This window comes from Entelurus aequoreus, linkage group LG03 (genome assembly GCF_033978785.1).
Source record: "Entelurus aequoreus isolate RoL-2023_Sb linkage group LG03, RoL_Eaeq_v1.1, whole genome shotgun sequence".
NCBI classification, from domain to species: Eukaryota; Metazoa; Chordata; class Actinopteri; order Syngnathiformes; family Syngnathidae; genus Entelurus; species Entelurus aequoreus.
This window is the reverse complement of record NC_084733.1, coordinates 55493566-55514072: the sequence shown is the minus strand read 5'-3', so window position 1 is coordinate 55514072 and position 20507 is coordinate 55493566. Positions and strand designations below refer to the sequence as shown.

Below are 20507 nucleotides of genomic sequence, written 5' to 3'. Positions count from 1 at the left end.
TTTATTTCACTAACTGCTTCTTTGCTATCACTTTTACCATCATATTTGTACACATCTTACTTGCTGATGTTGCTCTATTGTTGTTGTTGTTGTTGCTATTGTTGTGTTTGCTGTTGTTATTTCTGTCTCTCTGTCTTATGTCCCTCTTGTCCCCACAATTTCCACCTCCGTCTTCCTTTTTTTCTCTTTCTATCCCCCACCAAATGATAATATAAATACATTTAATAAAGTCATATACAAATAAGGCAACAAGAGAAGTATCCTACACTTTTCTTTTGTAAAGTAAATCTGAACAGCCGATATTGGCATCTAGATCAACAATATGATTTGCCTGGGAACCTGGACAGGACAAAAAACAAAAAAAGATGAGTCATAAAAACCATACTAGCAAAACCAAGGGTAGGACATAGACAATGTTATTTGCAAGCAGGTAATTCAGTGGTGAAGAACAGGATGATGTGCCATGTGCTGAAGACAACTCCACGTCCTCCTCCTGCACCTGCTCGGTTAAAAAGCAAACTGTTAAACTGTTGCAGGTGTGTCTCCTGGCACGGCCCCTCGTTAGCACTCAGGTAATCTCGGCATATGGAAAACAAAGTTACTGCCCAGAACTAAGCAATTGAAATGTGCCACAACTGCACAAAAAAACAAACACAACGTACTAGAAGCCAAAAGAAGACATGCTATTACTGCGTTCAAATTGTACTGGGAAGTCCGAATTTCCGATTTCCTAGTCGGAATTTCAACTGGAGCGCCCCTCGAGGTCGGACTTCTGACTCGGAAAGCGAGCGCATTCTCACCACCCAGGAGTTTGTTTCAAAGATGGCTGCTCTGGATGTAAACAATTATATCCGCTTCTAAAATATCCTTTATTAGCACTTCTGATTAGTTTTTGTCGAAGTAAATCAGCCATATATTGTTGTACTTATATCTATGCTAACGTCACCGTAGTGTAAACTACATTTATTTCATGTGGTATATACACTGTACATTGCTCGCAATAGCGTCTGTTTCCTCTTCACCCACTGTTTTTGAAGGTTGCAGACAGAGTGCGTATTTTCCCATTAGGTGTTTGTATTCAGACAAGGCAAAAACAATGGAATGGAATGCAGCAAATATAATTACCGTAAAACACATGGGAAAGTTAGCACCCTCTAGGTAGCCGCGTAAATGTTGCAAACAGACCCTGTAACTTGATGTTAGCTAGAAGGATACTTCCTGGTTCATGTTTGACGTAGCACAGTGGGATGATATTTGTCAACCCTCCCGTTTCCCCCAGAAAATGACTGATTTTGTCCTTCTTTCCCATGACCCTCCCTTTAAATAGTTTGCTGTAAATTTCTCGTATTTTAGTTTTCCTCATTGAATTAAGAAAATCCTCTTAGGAGCAGTACTTTTCCTGAGGGAACTCTCCTGAAGGAATCAATAAAGTCCTATCTATCTATCTATCTATCTATCTATCTATCTATCTATCTATCTATCTATCTATCTATCTATCTATCTATCTATCTATCTATCTATCTATCTATCTATCTATCTATCTATCTATCTATCTATCTATCTATCTATCTATCTATCTATCTATCTACTGTAGGTGACAATGGTGACAATCAGTATGTGTCCATTCACTAAATTAGTCCGATTTCCCAAATAGTTCGGCTCTAAATAGGCATCCTACATGGAAACACCTTAATCTGATCATGTCGAGCTCATATTCTGCTATTTTCTAAACACGAGTACAATCTCCAATAACAGATAAAATATATAAAGTTACTAGATAGAAAAAATCACTTAGAGGATTTCAAAAATTATCTGTATCAACGCGGAACAACGGAATGAAAGTTTAAAAAGTACATTGGCAGTGGTTTCTATTTCAAAACCGCTTATTTTGCTGTCAATCATAAAGGCATTGAGCCTCAGATAGATCATCCAATCATCAATCGTCCAGGTCAGCCGAGGCCGAGCCCACTTCTCATTCACTTCCAGAGATGCCCGATGGGCGGGACAAAGCCGAGCATTTATCCAGTGATTGTCTAGTTCAGTGGTTCTCAAATGGGGGTACGCGTACCCCTGGGGGTACTTAAAGGTATGCCAAGGGGTACGTGAGATTTTTTTCAAATGTCTGTCAAAAAGAACTGTGAAAAGAAATGCAACAATGCAATATTCAGTGTTGACAGCTAGATTTTTTGTGGACATGTTCCATAAATATTGATGTTAAAGATTTCTTTTTTTGTGAAGAGATGTTTAGAATTAAGTTCATGAATCCAGATGGATCTCTATTACAATCCCTAAAGAGGGCACTTTAAGTTGATGATTACTTCTATGTGTGAAATCTTTATTAGGGTCCGCCTGTACCCTGTACAAAGGACTCCCACAGGGAGTCCTTTGTACAGGTTACAAAGGAACCTATTGAATTTGTAATTTTTATTATTTATAATTGAATCACTTGTTTATTTTTCAACACATTTTTAATTATTTTTATATCTTTTTTTCCAAATAGTTCAAGAAAGACCACAACAAATTTTGCACTGTTATATAATTTAATAAATCAGAAACTGATGACATAGTGCTGTATTTTCAGAATCAGAATCAGCTTTATTGTCGTTACGCAGGGTAACGAGATTGAGGCCATTCCATACAGTGCGATAAAACAAATGTACACTCTATACAGAGGGTGAAATGAATATGTACATGAATATCTACATGAAACAGGGTGGTTGGTGGAATGGGTTATTGCACCGAAGAGAAGGCAGTTATGAGGGTCAATGGTGAAGTCTGTTCAGGGTGGTTATGGCCCTGGGGAAGAAGCTGTTCTTTAGCCTGTTCGTCTTGGTTTTAATGCACCTGTAGCGCTTCCCAGAGGGCAGCAGGTGGAACAGGTCAGAGCCAGGGTGGGTGCTGTCCTTGATGATGGCACTGGCTCTGTTGAGGCAGCGGGAGGTGTAGATGTCCATCAGAGAGGGGAGAGGGCGGCCGATGATCTTCTGAGCCGTCTTGACAACTCTTTGCAGCCTCTCCCTGTCTGCTGCAGTGCAGCTGCCGTACCATATTGTAATACAGTAGGTCAGCAGGCTCTCGATGGACGAGCGGTAGAAGGTCAGCAGCAGGTCAGGCTTCAGGTTGTACTTCCCGAGGACTCTCAGGAAGTGTAGCCGCTGCTGAGCCTTCTTGATGATTGATGTGGTGTTGACTGTCCAGGAAAAGTCGTTAGAGATGTGGACTCCAAAGTACCTGAAGGTGTGGACCCCCTCCACACGCTCGCCGTTGATGTTCTTTATCTCTTTTTTTCAACCAAAAATGCTTTGCTCTGATTAGGGGGTACTTGAATTAAAAAAAAATTCACAGGGGGTACATCACTGAAAAAAGGTTGAGAACCACTGGTCTAGTTTGTCAACCCACTCTCTGCTCCCCCATTAAAATCAATGGATGTTCAGCTTCAACATTGTTTTAATTCACTGTGATGTTACCACAATAAATGACAAAAAAGTCACGTCAGCTGTCAAAAAAAAAAGCTGATTTTGAGCAGAAGTTGAACTAGGGCTGGGCGATATGGCCTTTTATTAATATCTCGATATTTTTAGGCCATATCACGATACACGATATATATCTCGATATTTTCCCTTAGCCTTGAATGAACACTTGATGCATATAATCACAGTAGTATGATGATTCTATGTGTCTACATTAAAACATTCTTGTTCATACTGCATTAATATATGCTCATTTTAAACTTTCATGCAGAGAGGGAAATCACAATTAAGTCAATTTACCAAAACTATATTTATTAAACAGTTATTAAGCAGTGGCACAAACTTTCATGTCATTTCCAAAACAAAAAGTGCAAGATTGTCAGAGACATTTTAAAACAAGCTATTAGTGCACTTTTGTGAATGATGTCACCAAGATGACATATCAAAACAACACTAACTTAAAGTGCACTTTTTGTACAGAACGCCACTACAATAGTTAAAAACAAATAAAGTGCACTTTTGTGCATGATGTCACACAATATATTTCAATAACTGTCAAATAAAAATGAGCTGCATAATAGGTTCCTGCGGACATTATCTCCTTTTGTTGTTGACTTTTTTTTTCATATGGTGTTGATGTGGAAATGGTTGCTTGGGCGTTTTGTGGGTGTGGCACCGGCCGGAGATGTTGACATGCGGAGTTTCAAGCACTCCTCATTCTCTAGTGGGTGAAATTTCAAATGATGCTACATATTAGCAGTGCTGCTACTTTTTGTAGCAACGCTTTTGCCGCATAAATGTTGAACATATTCCCGCTTGAAGCCAAACCACCGCTGGACGATGGACGGCGTGCTGTTTTTCTTGGGAATTAATTCCTCCTCATTTGTTACCAGATTTGCACCTTCTCTCTCTCGTATTACCACCCGCACCTCACCGTTAGCATCACAGCTAACATTACCATGTCGCTACCTCTCTACTCTGCGAGGGCGTGTGGCGTTGCACATGTGACGTATGTAAGAATGTGCGCTTGTTTTACGTCTCTCTGAGAAGGAGAGACAAGAAAGAGTGGGAAACGCATGCAGTGTAATGGCCGCAGCTAAAAGCAACTGCGTGAGAATGTATCCTCGAATATCACGATATAGTCATTTTCTATATCGCACAGAGACAAACCCGCGATATATCAAGTGCATCGATATATCGCCCAGCCCTAAGTTGAACACATTCTGGCACAGGGGTCCCATACTACGGCCCACGTTTACAATCCGGCTTGTGGCAGGTCCCCATGTTATCATTAGTTGCCATTTTCCTTGAACTGTTGACAATGTGTTGCTACCTGATGGAGTAGATCAGTTTTGTGAGTCATTGATCATGAGCGATGCATCAGTATCAGGGTGCATAGAAGCAACATATTCACCCATGGTCTGATTAATTAAAAAACAACACAAAGTGGCACAAAACACACAACTTGCCCACTGAACTATGTGGACTGACGTGACCTTTCATGACTATTGTTGTTTTGTTATCAACTTTCTGTGTTTAGAATCTAAAGCTCATTGTTAATTAGTTCTATTTAGTTTCACCTGGTTCACTTTTTCAGTGCTGTATCATTTTACGTTGTAGACTGTTGCTTGTTGTGCTGTAATTGTTTGTTCCCTGCTTCCTGTGTCTATTACATCTTGTTTTACTTGCATTCCGCCTGCCATCTTTACATTTTTGGGGTCAAACTGCATGCAAAGCTCACCAAACTATGACAAAATGATCCAGCATTCAAAGAGGGAACCAGGTGGATAAGTAGAACTAATTAACAATGAGAATCAGGTGTGCTGGTAGGACATGAAACAGAAAGTAAAGGTGCTTCAAAACACAGAAACAAACAGGAAATACTGACAAAACAAGAGCACCAGCACAGGAAGTGATTCTAAACACAGGAAGTTGATAACAAAACAACAATGTCATGAATGATCATGATTCATGACATAGACAAGATAAAAAATGTCTAAGCACCACACACAATTAAAAATTGCGCCCAATTAAATCCATTACCAAGCATTATGGGTAAAATGCACAACACTCTCCACACTTCGACATGTTTGGCACATTTTAGCCGCTTGATATTTCTAATGGATTACAAAACTTTAAGGAGGTCATCAGGGAAATAAACATCAGGTAGGATTGGTGCACATACTCTGGTAACTAAAGCTTGTTGTAACTTTAACAAACTGACATGTCTCTGATTGTTTCTGATAATATTGTAAATGCTTCATCTTTTATTTTTTGCAAAATGATCGTTCTTGCTGTCATATTTTTATAAATATAGTTTGATTTCTAAGAAACAGCGGTTGTTGAAGGAATTTGAATGACGTGTACGCGATGGTGCAGTTACGTACATAAGTTCAGTTGTTGAAAATAAAGCTATGTAGATCCATGCTGACGTCTGTGTCTCCAGAAAAAGGGTAAAAACCCCACAAAAATATTATGGTTACGTTTTAATCAGCGCTGTGTTGTGTGGTGAAACAAGTGTTGTTGTGTGTGCGTGTCTGCGTGTGTGTGTTTTTTGTCATCATGTTTGGCAAACTTCCCTCTTCAATTTGGTATTAAATTTATATGCAGAGATAAATCATTGGTAAACGTGATCAGTGCATGCACTCTCACAGTTGTGCACAATATGGAATAAATAATAAGGAAACATTTGTTTTTTTTCTTAAAATTTTAACTACAAATTACTATAACTTTGTTCTAGCCAGTTCTGAAGTTAGTATTTATCTATAATTATATTACATTACAGCCCTAATAATAATAAAACAAATAAAAACATAAAATTATATATATATATATATATATATATATATATATATACATATATATATATATATATATATATATATATATATGTATATATATATATATATATATATATATATATATATATATATATATATATATGCAAATATATATATATATATGCAAATATACATATAAGCATACATACATGTACATACCTTTTGTGTGCATCCTTAGTTACTTTTCCTGACTCATTTTTGAGTCTGCTTTCCGATATTATTTGTATTATTTCTTCTCTGCATTGGGGTTCTACTTCGGCAGATCCTATCGTGAAAAAACATCCTCTTATTCATCTACTTGTTATTTTCTGTTAATAGCGGGTTAATTTCTGCTGTTACGCGCTTACATTTATACTTCTTAAACTTTACTAAGCACTTATTTTGTGTGCTGTTTCAAGCTAATTTTGTGGCTGCTTTAGCTGTTAGCTTGCCTGTTCCTTTCCTCTAACATGTTTAGCCTCCTACAGTGCTACAGTGATAATGTTACTGTGTAGAAATTACGTTTATTTGCCGCAATAGAGAATTATTGACTTAGGGGAGTGGTGTATGGAGATACAGTTAGCTATAGCTACCTCTATGGCAGCTAATTCTTGCGGTCGGCGAACTGAGCATCAAAAATAGGAATCAACGTTTAAAATTAGACGGTTCCGGTAGAATGGGGATGTAAGATCCAGTTCCCATCAATGACCAACACTAATTGTGACTCAAACCGTAAAAAAACGTGAAACAAATTATTTAATTCAAAAAAAGGATTTTTAAAAAAATACAGACGTTTGTTTGTTAATGTTAGCTAGCAGGTTCCTGGTTTGTGGAGGATGACATAGCACATTGCTATTTTTGTATTGTCTGGTGTTGGACAATTCCATTTGAACTCAAACTTTAAAAAGTCCACTGTAATTAAAAAAAGTTTAACCAAAAAAAACTACAGACAATCAGGTTTTTGTTTGTTTATGTTTTATTTGGTCTCATGTTAACTTGCAGGCTATGTCCTAGTTTGTGGAGGATGACACAGCACAATGGGACAATGACATTCTGTTGTGTGGAGGTGAGACTTCCATTGTGACTCAAACTGTAAAAAAGTCAATTAAAAAAACGTTGAACCAAAGAAAACAAAACTGTGGACAACCATGTTTTTGTTTGTTTATGTTACACTTGTTTCTCGTGTTAGGAAGTATTGTACTTCCTGGTTTATAGAGAACGATGCAAGCAGGGCCGTAGCTACGAATTCTAGGCCCCCTGAAAGAGTATCAGTGTGGGCCCCTTTACCGCATTCATTGCCCCCTTAGTGTTATTGTTTTTTTAGTGTTCTTGATGGTGCCTGGTGTATTACATCTAATGTGTTTCCTTTTTTTACAAATAACCACCAAGTATTATTATTCAAATTATGTATTATTAGTTGTCGTATTCTAATTTCACTGACTTGCAGGTTATTAGACCTCTGATCGTATATATTTGTTTTATTCAACCACTCAACAAATAGATAGTGAGTATTGTATTGTATTTAAAAGTCAAGCACTGATATACAAAAAAAAATGTCCTGGCTCATGATAGTCCACAGATACTGTAAATATGTACCATTTAACTCAAATGTGCAAGTAAAACAAAGAGCACAAGGAATTGGTTGTTATAAAATGAATATAAAAAACAACACGCCTCATCTAATCCCAATTAATGTTTAAATTTAGTTATAAAAAATGTGGCATATATTTCGCTGCTCCTCCACATCGAGAGGAGCCAGATGAAGTGGTTCGGGCATCTGGTCAGGATGCCACCCGAACGCCTCCCTAGGGAGGTGTTTAGGGCACGTCCGACCGGTAGGAGGCCATGGGGAAGACACAGGACACGTTGGGAAGACTATGTCTCCCGGCTGGCCTGGGAACGTCTCGGGATCCCCCAGGAAGAGCTGGACGAAGTGGCTGGAGAGAGGGAAGTCTGGGATTCCCTGCTTAGGCTGCTGCCCCCGCGACCCGACCTCGGATAAGCAGAAGAAGATGGGTAGATGTATGGATGGATATTTTGCTATTCTACAATTGAAATAGCCAATGTGTTTATTAATGTCTTTGTCACTGCCAGTGATACAGCAGTTCACAAATAAAACAGCCAACCATCTCATCATTGGACTGCTGGGGGTGAGCGTCTTCTGTGGGGTCGAACTCAAATGAGGCAACCACTGCTGATTCTAGAGCAGCAGAACATAATGGTTTATTGTTCCATTATATGTATTGGAAACATTAAATGTTATGCTTCATGGGGAAACTGCTGTAGAACTAACCTATTCTTTGACAAAATCTAAATGGGATTCTTGTCATGACCTGTCACTTCCGGTCATGCCTGTGTTGGTTTTGTTATGATTTTCCTATGTTTGTGTTAGTTTCCATTAGATTTGCCTGGTCGCTACACAGACCTGATTATATTCACCTGCATCTGATTAGCGATCAGTAGACTCACCTGCCTCTGATCGCTAATCAGAGTACTATTTATTTCAGTGTCACCCTGCTTCCCTTGCATGTGCCTGTACGCTATCAGTAGACTGTGATATGTTTTGGTTCATGCCATGCAAAGAAACCTTTTGCCTATGCCAGCGCTACGCTACTTTAATTTTGAGTTTTCCGTGCATTTCTAGCGGCACATACATTTTGTATCTTTTACTTCTTTTGAATTAAAAGCCGTTGACCTGCACCCGGTTTGTGCCGCCTCCAGTCCTACCGCATCATCAGAGACACAACCCTCGCCAAAATGCGACCCGAATACGACACTTCTTAGCACCATAGCTCTAGGTAGACCTCTTCACTTTCCCAAACAAAAACTATGTTTAAACCATTCAAAAGTCATTGTAAACTGTCCAAAATTCTGAATAGTATGTTTTACTTTGTTGTTCTAGGCCAGGGGTCGGCAACGCAAAATGTTGAAAGAGTCATATTGGACCAAAAATACATAAAAAATCGGTCTGGAGCCGCAAAAAATTAAAAGCCTTATATACTGTAAGTGTTATAATGAAGGCAACACATGATGTAAGTGTCTATATAAGATAAATTAGCCTCTTACCAAAGGCTGACACAAATCTTCGTTGACAGAATTGTTGTATTTTAATTTTTATTCTACACATTTTTTCAACATTGGAAATCATTAGTAAAATGGAGGCTTCTCACAGGATGAGATAACTCCTGGAAATTACTGGCTCAGAATGGCCAAAGGTATAGATGTGTGTGTCCAAGTTTAAGGAAACGGCAGGCTGTCTTCTTCTAATGGGTTTATTACAACCTTTGCAAGCTGGGTAATGTTTGCTGTGGTCTGAAACAACGTGACAAACAACCATCAGAAATGCAGCCAATATTGCATACAAATAATGTGTCATGAGACATGCAAATATAAAATAAATACACAGAGGACATACGAAAAGAAAATTAAATTAGCTCAAATATACCTACAAATGAGGCACGATGATGCAATATGTACATACAGCTAGCCTAAATAGCATGTTTGCATTGATTAGCTTTCAGTCATGATTGACCAAATATGCCTGATAAGCACTGCAACAAATCAATAAAATCAACAAAGCTCACCTGCATTCACACACAGCATAAAACATTTGGTGGACAATATGAGACAAAGAAGGAGTGACATAAAACACGTCTCTCTGTGGCAGCATCGGAGAAAGTTGTACACTACGATGAGTTCAAGGATCGCTGAAATTAGTGTAAAACGGTGCTTCCCAAATACTCTCATCAGTGAAGCATGTTTAACATAAACAGTGGGATTTCTAACAATTAGGAAGGTTTGTGTCATGTTTGTTCTATATTAAAACAAAAAACATATTTTTTCTTCATCTTTTTCCATTTTTACACATCTCTGAAAGATTTCCAGGGAGCCACTAGGGCGGTGCTATAGGGCCACATGCGGCTTTAGAGCAGCGGGTTGCCCCGTTCTAGGCTATTATGGTGTCCTTTATTTTGTATTGCTATGAAAACAAATAACAGCGACAAATCTTTGAACATTTACATTTTTTGTATTTAGGCTATTCAAATCTCCCACTAATAACACACTTTACAAGACCACATTGAACACATCATGATAACCTAATTGACCTTAGCCAAATGCTCATAATTAGAAAATATGAGCATCTGACAAATAGTAATATTAATTTACTCAGTAATGATAAATTTGTAATACTAATGTATAATGATTACTCAGTAATTTCTTTGAATGTGTCAATACAATTCAATGCAGCCTCTGAATGGGCATATATGGAGCACTGTCTGACAGCGATAAGTGTGTAACACACTTGCACAGACACACTGTTACGCTACAATGAACTGGTGACTTTTTTTTAATGAACTGGTGACTTGTCCAGAGTGTAGCGCATCCAGATGACCGCTAACGTAGGCTCCACAGTCCGGCCTGCATTTGCCCTGTCAAATGTGACGTTGCATACTTTAAATGAATGAACAAGTCATCGGCACCCTGCTCGGCTGCGGCTTCAGACGCTCATGGTAGAAATAGAACATTTTGGCAAATATACCGGTAAATTCTGTGAATTTCATGGCTGGCTTCCAGCGTGGACACTCCGTGGTAACATACAACCGACAGACAATTCTGGATGTGGATAGATCGGGCCGTTTTAGACCGAAAGATGCATACACGTTGGATCTCCTCGCTAGCATCGGAACACTATGCCGGCTACATCCAGCGGCCTGTGAAGCAGCAGAGCCTAGTACCAGCGAGGACCGTCGATAGAGGAGACGTAAGCGGTGTGATCGGAAGCAGAAGCGGGGATGGCGAGTGCGGCTAACAACAAAGCTAAAGGCTAATCCTCACAGAACGCCGCTTCCTTCCATCCTGCTTTCAAATGTCCGCTCCCTGGAGAACAAACTGGACTACCTTACGCTGGATTTAATTGCAAGACGCGAGATGAGAGACTGCTGCGCCATATTTCTCACAGAAACGTGGCTGAAACCATCCGTTCCGGACGAGGCAGTTAGCATCGAGGGGCTAACTATGTTTCGGTCGGACAGGAGCAGAACTCTCACTGGGAAATCCTGAGGCGGTGGTGTTTGCATATACATCAATAACAACTGGTGCAACAATGGGAAGATAGTATTGTGTCACTGCTCTCCCGATGTAGAAATATTAACTATAAAATGCAGGCCATTTTATTTACCCTGGGAATTCAGTGATATGATCTTCACAGCAGTGTACATTCCCCCGAGTGCTAACACCAAAGAAGCTTTGAATGCTTTGTACTGCTCCATCAATGAACTGCAATCTACACATCCAGAGGGAGTTTTCATCGTGGCAGGGGATTTTAATCAAGCTAACATGAAAACTGTGTTCCCTCATTTCCATCAATATGTGAATTTTGCAACCAGGGGTGGAAGCAAGCTGGACTTAGTGTCAGCAATATTAAACATGCGTATAAAGCTGCACCACGCCCCCACCTCGGCTCCTCAGACCATCTATCTGTGATGCTGATTCCTGCATACAAGCCCCTGCTGATCAGGAAGCAAGCTACAGTGAAGCAGGTGAGGACCTTGCTAGAGGGAGCAATGGAAGCATTACAAGACTGCTTCGAAACCACAGACTGGGACATGTTCAAGGCAGCCGCCACAGAAAATCATCACACGTGTGGAGGAGTATGCAGAGTCTGTCCGCATACATTCAGAAGTGCATGGAGGATGTCAGTGTGATCAAGAACATCCCCACACGGGCAAACGAGAAACCCAGGATGAACAGTGAGGTACGTGCAATGCTGAAGGCTCGGAACAAGGCTTTTAAGTCTGGCGACATGGTAGCATTAAAAACAGCCAGAGCTAACCTGAACCGTGCCATTAAGGTTGCAAAGCGTGCTCACAGTCAGAAAGTGCAGGACTTCTTCGACAACCCCACAAACACTAGACAAATGTGGCAGGGCATACAGGTCATCACGGACCATAAAGCTGCCCCCGGTCCCTGTGACAACAGTATCAGCTTCCTAGATGACCTTAACAACTACTTTGCGAGGTGTGAGTTACTTAACACCACTCCGGCGAGAAAATCCATCCCTCGCCCTGATGAGCAGCCGCTCAACCTGGACATAGCGGATGTCCGGAAAACCCTGAGGAGAGTGAACCCCCGGAAAGCACCGGGACCTGATGACATTCCGGGCAAGGTGCTTAAGGAATGTGCAGACCAGCTGGCTGGGGTTCTGTTGCGTTGACCAGCTCTTCCTCCAATGGGGAATTCAAATTGCTAGTCTCTCCCAGATTCTTTTTATGGCAATAAGCTGGAAGTTATATTGAACACCAGGCAGTAGTTGGTATTTTGTGGTTTATTGTCAAAGCTTTGAAGACAAACTTTTTGGGGGGGCATCATAACCCTGCTGGAGTTCGCTCCCGCTCACTTAATTCCGATGAGGAAGAACCATGGGAAGAATTTGGAGTTGTCCGACTGTTTTTGTGTTATGTTGAGCTGAGTGTGTGCGCCTTTTGACGCAAATGAAAGTGAGCAACTGCTGTCAATACAACATACAATTTGTTTGCTTTGGTGTGATTTGGGCAAAAAGTGACCAGTTTTACTAGGAATTAGTTTTATCGTTGATGTTGTTTTAGTGTGGTTACGGCCGACGGTACCATATTTTTCAGACCATAGGGCACACTGTATTAACAGGCGCACTGCCGATGAGCGGGTCTATTCAGATCTTTTTTTATACAAAAGGCGCACCGAATTACAAGGCGCATTAAAGGGGTCATATTATAAAGTTAAAGTCCCAACGACCGTCACACACACACTAGGTGTGGTGTACCCTCTGCATTTGACCCATCCCCATGTTCACCCCCTGGGAGGTAAGGGCAGCAGTGAGCAGCAGCGATGGCCGCGCTCGGGAATCATTTGGTGATTTAACCCCCAATTCCAACCCTTGATGCTGAGTGCCAAGCAGGGAGGCAATGGGTCCCATTTTTATAGTCTTTGGTATGACTCGGCCAGGGTTTGAACTCACGACCTTCCAGTCTCAGGGCGGACACTCTAACCACAAAGCCACTGAGCAGGCCCAAATTATTCCAAAATATTATGATTTTTTTCTAAAATTAAAACACTATCTTGTGTTCCACATAACATGTGATGGTGGTTCTTTGGTGAAAGTGTTGCATAGATTATGTTTTACAGACCATTTTCAAGTAGCTTTCTGAGCGTCTCTTCAGGATGCGCCGTTTTGTGGGCGGTTTACCTATGTGGTTCACCTTCGACAGGTCTTCTCTCTGTCATCTTTGTTGTAGCCGTGTAGCGTGCAAGGACGGGAGTCGAAGAAGTGTCAAAAGATGGTAAAGTCTGAATTAGGGCTGGGCGATATGGCCTTTTTTTAATATCTCTATATTTTTAGGCCATATCGCGATACACAATATACTGTATATCTCGATATTTTGCCTTAGCCTTGAATTAACACTTGATGCATGTAATCACACCAGTATGATGATTTATGTGTCTACATTAAAACATTGTTGTTCATACTGCATTAATATATGCTCATTTTAAACTTTCAGGCAGAGGGGGAAATCACAACTAAGTCAATTTACCAAAACTGTATTTATTAAACAGTTATTAAGTAGTGGCACAAACATTCATGTCATTTCCAAAACAGAAAGTGCAAGATTGTCAGAGACATTTTAAAACAAGCTATTAGTGCACTTTTGTGCATGACGTCACTAAGATGACTTATCAAAACAACACTAAATTAAAGTGCACTTTTTGTACAGAACGCCACTACGATAGTTTAAAAACATGATGTCACACAAGTTATTTCAATAAGTGTCAAATAAAAATGAGCTGCATAATAGGAAATCAAATAGTGTTCGTCCTTTGCTATGTGGTAGGTTCCTGCGGACGTTATCTCCTTTTGTTGTCGACTCTTTTTTTCATACAGTGTTGATGTGGAAATGTTTGCCTCGGCATGTTTGCCTCGGCATTTTGATGGTGTGGCCAGAGATGTTGACATGCGGAGTAAGCACTTTTCATTCTCTAGCAGGTGACTTTTCAAATGATGCTACATATTAGCAGTAATGCTACTTTTTGTAGAAACGCTTTTGCCCCACACTTGACAAATTACGGTTGTCTGTTCGACATATTCCCACTTGAAGCCAAACCACCGCCAGACGATGGACCCCCTGCTGTTTTTCTTGGGAATTAATTCTTCCTTCATCTGTTACCAGATTTGCATCTTCTTTCTCTCGTATTACCACTCAAACCACAGCTAACGTTACCCATGCCGCTACCTCTCTGCTCCGTGAGGGCGTATATACGTATGTGACGTATGACGTGACAGTATGTGACGTATGTAGAAGGTGCGCTTGATGTCTGTGAGAAGGAGACACAAGAAGTAGTGGAAAGAGCCTGCAGTGTAATGCCAGCAGCTAAAAGCAACTGCGTGAGAACGTATACTCGAATATCACGATATAGTAATTTTCTATATCGCACAGGGACAAACCCGCGATATATCGCGTATATCGATATATCACCCAGCCCTAGTCTGAATGTTTAAATATCATTCAGACTTTACTTAAATCAATAACAAAGCAGCATCTCCTCATCCGTGGCTCAAAAATGCAACATCAATGTGTCCTGTGAAAAACCGTCTGACTGGAACCCTCTGATAACTAAAGTTCCGTTGGTGAATTATGTAAAACCACAACTGTTGTTAGAACTTAACGCTACTTTATATTAGAAATGGCAACAACGGAAGATGAATGTCACATAAGAAGGTAGAGAAAAAGAAGAAGCTTATCGACTACGGTGTCGACACGGACTACAATGGCGGACGCGTGCATATTTTCAGGACTTATGCAGATCCCAAATACAGATCAGCAGGTACCAGAAGGTAAGAAGAGTTGGTTTTGCATAATATTGCGAAACAAAACGCCAGATAATGTCTGCTAATGGGTGCCATTTTGCGGTCCTTATACACGTACCATAATAATACTTGTATGTTTAATGCGCCGACAATACATCAAGCGGTGCGGCTTCATAGCTTATCGATGTCGTACTAAAAACATTTTGACATATTTTTGAGCGCTGTGTGTAGGGATGATGTTTGAAACCGGTCTCCCGATTGTTCGATAAGAAAAGAACCGATTCCATGGATTCAAATCCCTTTTTGAGAACCGGTTCCCGTTAAGGAAGCCACTATACCGTATTTTCGCGACCATAGGGCACACCGTATTAAAAGGCGCCGTGTCAGTTACGGGTGCTATTTCTGTATTTAACGCATAAATAAGGCGGAGCGTATTTTTGGGCGCAGGCATGGTTAAACATACGCTATCTTAAAACATACGCTAGCTTAAAACATACGCTAGCAGACATGGACGCTGTTTTGAAAAAGCAGCAGGAGCAAAGCTGAGTTTGGTTGTACTTTATTGAAGTATTTATCAATGTACTCACATTATTTTTTGATCAATCCTCATCCACAAATCCATCAAAGTCCTCATCTTCTGTGTCCGAAAAGAACAGTTGGGCAGGTTCTCCATCAAACACGCCAGATTCCCTCTCGTCATTTTCAAAGTCAGTCTCGTTGACCATTAGCATAGCAAGCTAGCACAACAGTAAAAGCTGACTTCTCTTGCCCCGTTGTGCGTATCGATTCGCTATTGTGCTGGTCCCCTTCTTCTCCACACTGTGCTTCACCGGGATGTCGAAAGTGAGCGGCACCTCGTCCATGTTGGTGATGTGTTTGTCAGCAATTTTTTTATTTACAATGCACATAGCAGCACTATATGTTTACTGGGGGCATGCCTTAACGTCCTCTCTCACCTGAAACCTTCACCCTTTAACGTCCGCATGCTGTCCTCAGTCACGTCCGCTTTTCCTCCATATAAACAGCGTGCCGGCCCAGTCACATAACATCTACAGCTTTTGGAACTCAGTGCACACACAACAACCTATCTGGATTCGATAAGATATTCAATAAGGAATCGGTTCGATAAGAGGTTTCGATAATGTGCTCGAACTCGATAATTTCTTAACGAACATCATCCCTAGCCGTGTGTAATGTTCTATATTCTCAATGGAACATTTAAAGTTTTGGTGTTTACTGGCTTATCTCTTATGTGTGACTTCCGTCTACTGGTCACACTTATCATTACACCATGTACCAAATAAAATAGCTTCGAGGTGGGTAAGCACAACCAGAATGATGCCGTACATAATGCGCACTGGGTTATAAGGCGCACTGAAAATGTAAGGATTTTAAGTGCGCCTTTTAGTCCAGAAAATACGGTAATCAGTTTTTGCCAGTAAAAGAATTGTTGATGCAGACCACCTATTTTGTTTAGAGTTTATGTTGGATTTTGGATTTGGAGTTTGTGCTTTGCATAGATTTTCCGTGCGCGGAGGACATCGGGGGCAGTGCGCAATTGCACAGACGCGCACTTTAGAAGAAACATTGCTGTGGAGTCTGTGGAGGAAGAGGGGGTTATTAAAATTGTTAAAATGTTAATATTGTATGACTTGTTTTTGTTTTTTAATTCAGATTCATTTGTATGAATATACAGTAGCTCAGTGTGTATATAATCATTTTGTCATTGAGGCTACTTGGGGATATGTGTGTCCCCGAGCGGGTTGTGGGCCCTTAAAATCACCTGTGCCCCCTATACCAGTGGTCCCCAACCTTTTTGTAGCTGCGGACCGGTCAACGCTTGAAAATTTGTCCCACAGACTTTTTTTTTTTTTTTTTTCATAAAGAAATACAATCGTGTGCTTACGGACTGTATCCCTGCAGACTGTATTGATCTATATTGAAATATAATGTATATATTGTGGTTTTTATGTTGATTTAATAAAAATATATATATTTTTTAATTTCTTGTGCGGCCCGGTACCAATCGGTGCGGCCCGGTGGTTGGGGACCACTGCCCTATACGACAGCCCTGGATGCAAAATAAACATAACTTTTACCATTTGCGTTCTTGGCCCCAGAATGAAGGGTCAGAGTCGAAGCGACCAGTCGTGAGGAGAAGAGACAAGATGTCGCTCAAGGCTCGTGTGCGTCGGAGAGTCCACTCACTGTACGCCGCTGAGCGGGACAATGACTGTACTAACTGTATTCACATGTGTCTCTGAGTTACACAAGGCAGGGCCGCTGAGGGGGTCGCTGCACAAGGCACAGTACACTGGACAAACATAATAAGCACAAAAGGCATGGAGGAGTGCATGAAAGGGCTTTAATTGAATGGTACTACTCTTCCAGGCCAGTAGCGGCAAGAAGTTGCATCTTTATTTTCTGTTTGCACACACAAAGTCAGAATAGGAGAGACTTTCATGTTTGAATGGATGATATTCCCAGCTTGTTTTGACAAGCCACACACACACTTAGTCATTACTTAGCAGAGAAGATTGCATCTAGCAGTCCCAGAAGGTAATTGCCTTATCGGCGAGGTTGCAATGCATCTTTCCCTTCCTGCAAATGTGACCTTTGAACATTGAGCTTATTAGAAAGGATAGACGAGAGCGGGAAATCAAATCAACGTCTAGGATAACTCATCTTCAAAGTCCCTTTTTAATGGTGTGGCCTTTAGCTGACGTGGGGCCTAACGTAGAATGTAGACCCTTTGAGCTGGCTTCCCTCCAACTACCTGCACTTGCTATTCTAATCAGACGTTAATATTGTGGCCAAAAAGAAATAACAATTTTATTTATCAAATGTTGTTTTTTGTTTTACAAATGAATAATTTATTTAATTATAAATACTAATTACAATGATCAAATGTTATTTTTTGTTTAAATTAATTATTATTTAGTTAATTATTTATTTGATTTGGATAATTAAATATTAATAAAATGGAAATTTAAAAACAAATACTAATAAAGTATTTACAGTGCATTCATAGAGTGATTATCTATGTATGTATTGGTGATTATGAATCAGATTTTCTGACTGATGAGGCAGGACAGTAAAAGCTTTTGCTTCTTACTGCTGCTTTTCGGACACACACCATGTTGTTGTTGTTGTGTCCAAAATAAAATAGTTCAAAAAATTAAAAAAAGTAATCCAGCGCTTCACTTTTTTTACCCTCATTTTCCATTTCAGAATATTTTTTGGTTGTAACAAGGGTGTCGTAACAACATTTGACAAAAGTGAAGCTGGGAATATTTTTTTACAGAGTTTAGGGCCACCCTGTACAATGTTTGTTAGTTTTATTTATTTATCTTTCATTTATTTTATTTAGTTTTTTTATTTTTTAACACTTTTTTCCCCTTCTTTTTCTTTCAACACAAATCAAGCTATCAATTGTTAATAGTATTTTCTCAACTTATTACAATGGAAACTTAGAAAGTAAACAAGTTATTAATAATTGCTGAGATGTGGATAAAGGGGTAGGATCAAATAAAGTCTGCTTCTTTGTACTCCTTTTCGGACATGTTAAATTGTGTAAACATGTGATGTTGACAACTATTTCATTTCCTCACTCGTGACAAATGTGTTGCTCTTTGTCAGGAAACCTCTGCATAAAGAAGAAAATGGGACAAGTCGTGGGGAATACGCCATGAGCATCCGCGCCAAGAAGACCATGGGTACAAACAACACTGTGGTATAGACTTTTAAAGACTCCAGCTCGGGGCAGGAAGTGACAGCAGTCATCATTTTCCACCTCTCCCCCTTCCTTCCGTCAATGAGCAACCTCTTCTCACCCAGAATGCAACAAAGGCTGTCAAACTGCTGAAGACAAGATGGACGCAAACGCCACAAAGGCAAGGAAGGCGGGCGCCCGTCCTGCTTTGTGGCGTTGAAAAGCGTCCCAGCAGGCTGAACAAGTCTTGCTGACAGGCTGCGACCGTGGGCCAGTCGGTCTGCCACCTCATCCAGACCTCACGCTCTCATCACATGAGCCATAGAAGCGCAGACAATAGAGCGGCCCTGATGTTGGGTCAGCCCATCACACAATAAATAACGTGCATGCACTTTTTTTCAGAGAATGCAACCTTTTCTTTATTATTGCCTCCATTTTTCTTTCTGCATTTTGGAGACTTCCAGGGGCACGATGTGACTGTCACTCCTGGCTCTGGGGCGTGTGCTCATATGACTATGCAATTTAAAGAAATTCGTATTTTGAACAAAACAAAACAAAAAGACAAAAAGAGGAGATGACTTCATCAAGGTCTCATTGTATCATACTTCAGTCATTCGTCTATTTATTTTCTCTATTTATTTTTGTACTTGAACAAAAAGATATTGTACAGTCCTCAAGTTTAATTTCTTCATGTTTTTCTTAAAGTTAATTATTTATAAGCGATGTAATTACGCTGTGGGTTTAGTCGAGACACTGATGCAGAAAAGGCGCTTGGCATTGAGTTGTTTGTCTGCGTGTGTGTTTGATATGCTTTTATGTTTTGTTAAATGTCAGGGGTCTCTATGGCGTGCTGAGGTGAATGGGACTTACTTCCGTGCCGCGTCACACGCTCTGAAGTCAACTCAGTCCAAGTCCTCCCTTACCAGCACAGTGGAAGCTCTAAAGTTGAACAGTTTGTACTAGGATGCGGGTTGACCTCTGATTTGTTTAAACTGTTTTCCCAATAAGAAATGATGGAATTGTTCAGTTCCAGGGTCAAACTGATGCCATCATAAACATGTGTTAACTGCATGGGCCAGGTGTGTCCAAAGTGTCGACCAGGAACTAACTGATGTTGATTCGTGCGGTCAGGGTAGGTAAATTAAGCAGAGCCAATATAATAATAATAATAATAATACATCAAATAAATAGTAATATATTTTCATTAAACTGTGTTATACATGTATTTTCTGTACGATTGCATTTTTTTAAAGTAAAAATCTAAACGTGCACATTTCTTGATCATATAAATGCCAAATTTTGTGCAGCGCGCAAAGTCCTAAATGCTATGACCAAATACATCATAGAAACCAGACAAGGCAGTGCCTAATATTACTTGTCTCATTTAGTGCATTCACAAGTATTTTTGTCTGCTTTACAGCATAAGCAGGTGTCATGTATTCACAATTTTAACATTTTTGTCACAGTGTTGCCACTGTAACATTTCCGGCAGAAACATTTTTACTCAATGACTTTCTACGCTGTGAAATCTGCAGCCTGTGTAATGTATTTCATGTAAGTGTGACATTATTATCATTGCAAATATCACTATAAATACAGAAAAATCCTACTGAGGGGTGCTGTAGTAATCTTAGCTGCCTCACACACTTAGTCAGTATGAATTGGAG

General features: G+C 40.1%; 1 protein-coding gene across 1 annotated transcript in view; it reads left to right on the top strand.

Moving 5' to 3' along the window:
* prima1 (proline rich membrane anchor 1) overlaps positions 1-20507 on the top strand; it is a 60155-nt gene that overhangs the window by 39554 nt on the left and 94 nt on the right. Inside the window, 1 exon segment of the mRNA XM_062040579.1 lies at positions 18768-20507. This exon segment is cut by the window's right edge and continues 94 nt beyond it. Within this exon segment, the coding sequence (XP_061896563.1) occupies positions 18768-18867 (100 nt within the window). The 3' untranslated portion in view covers positions 18868-20507.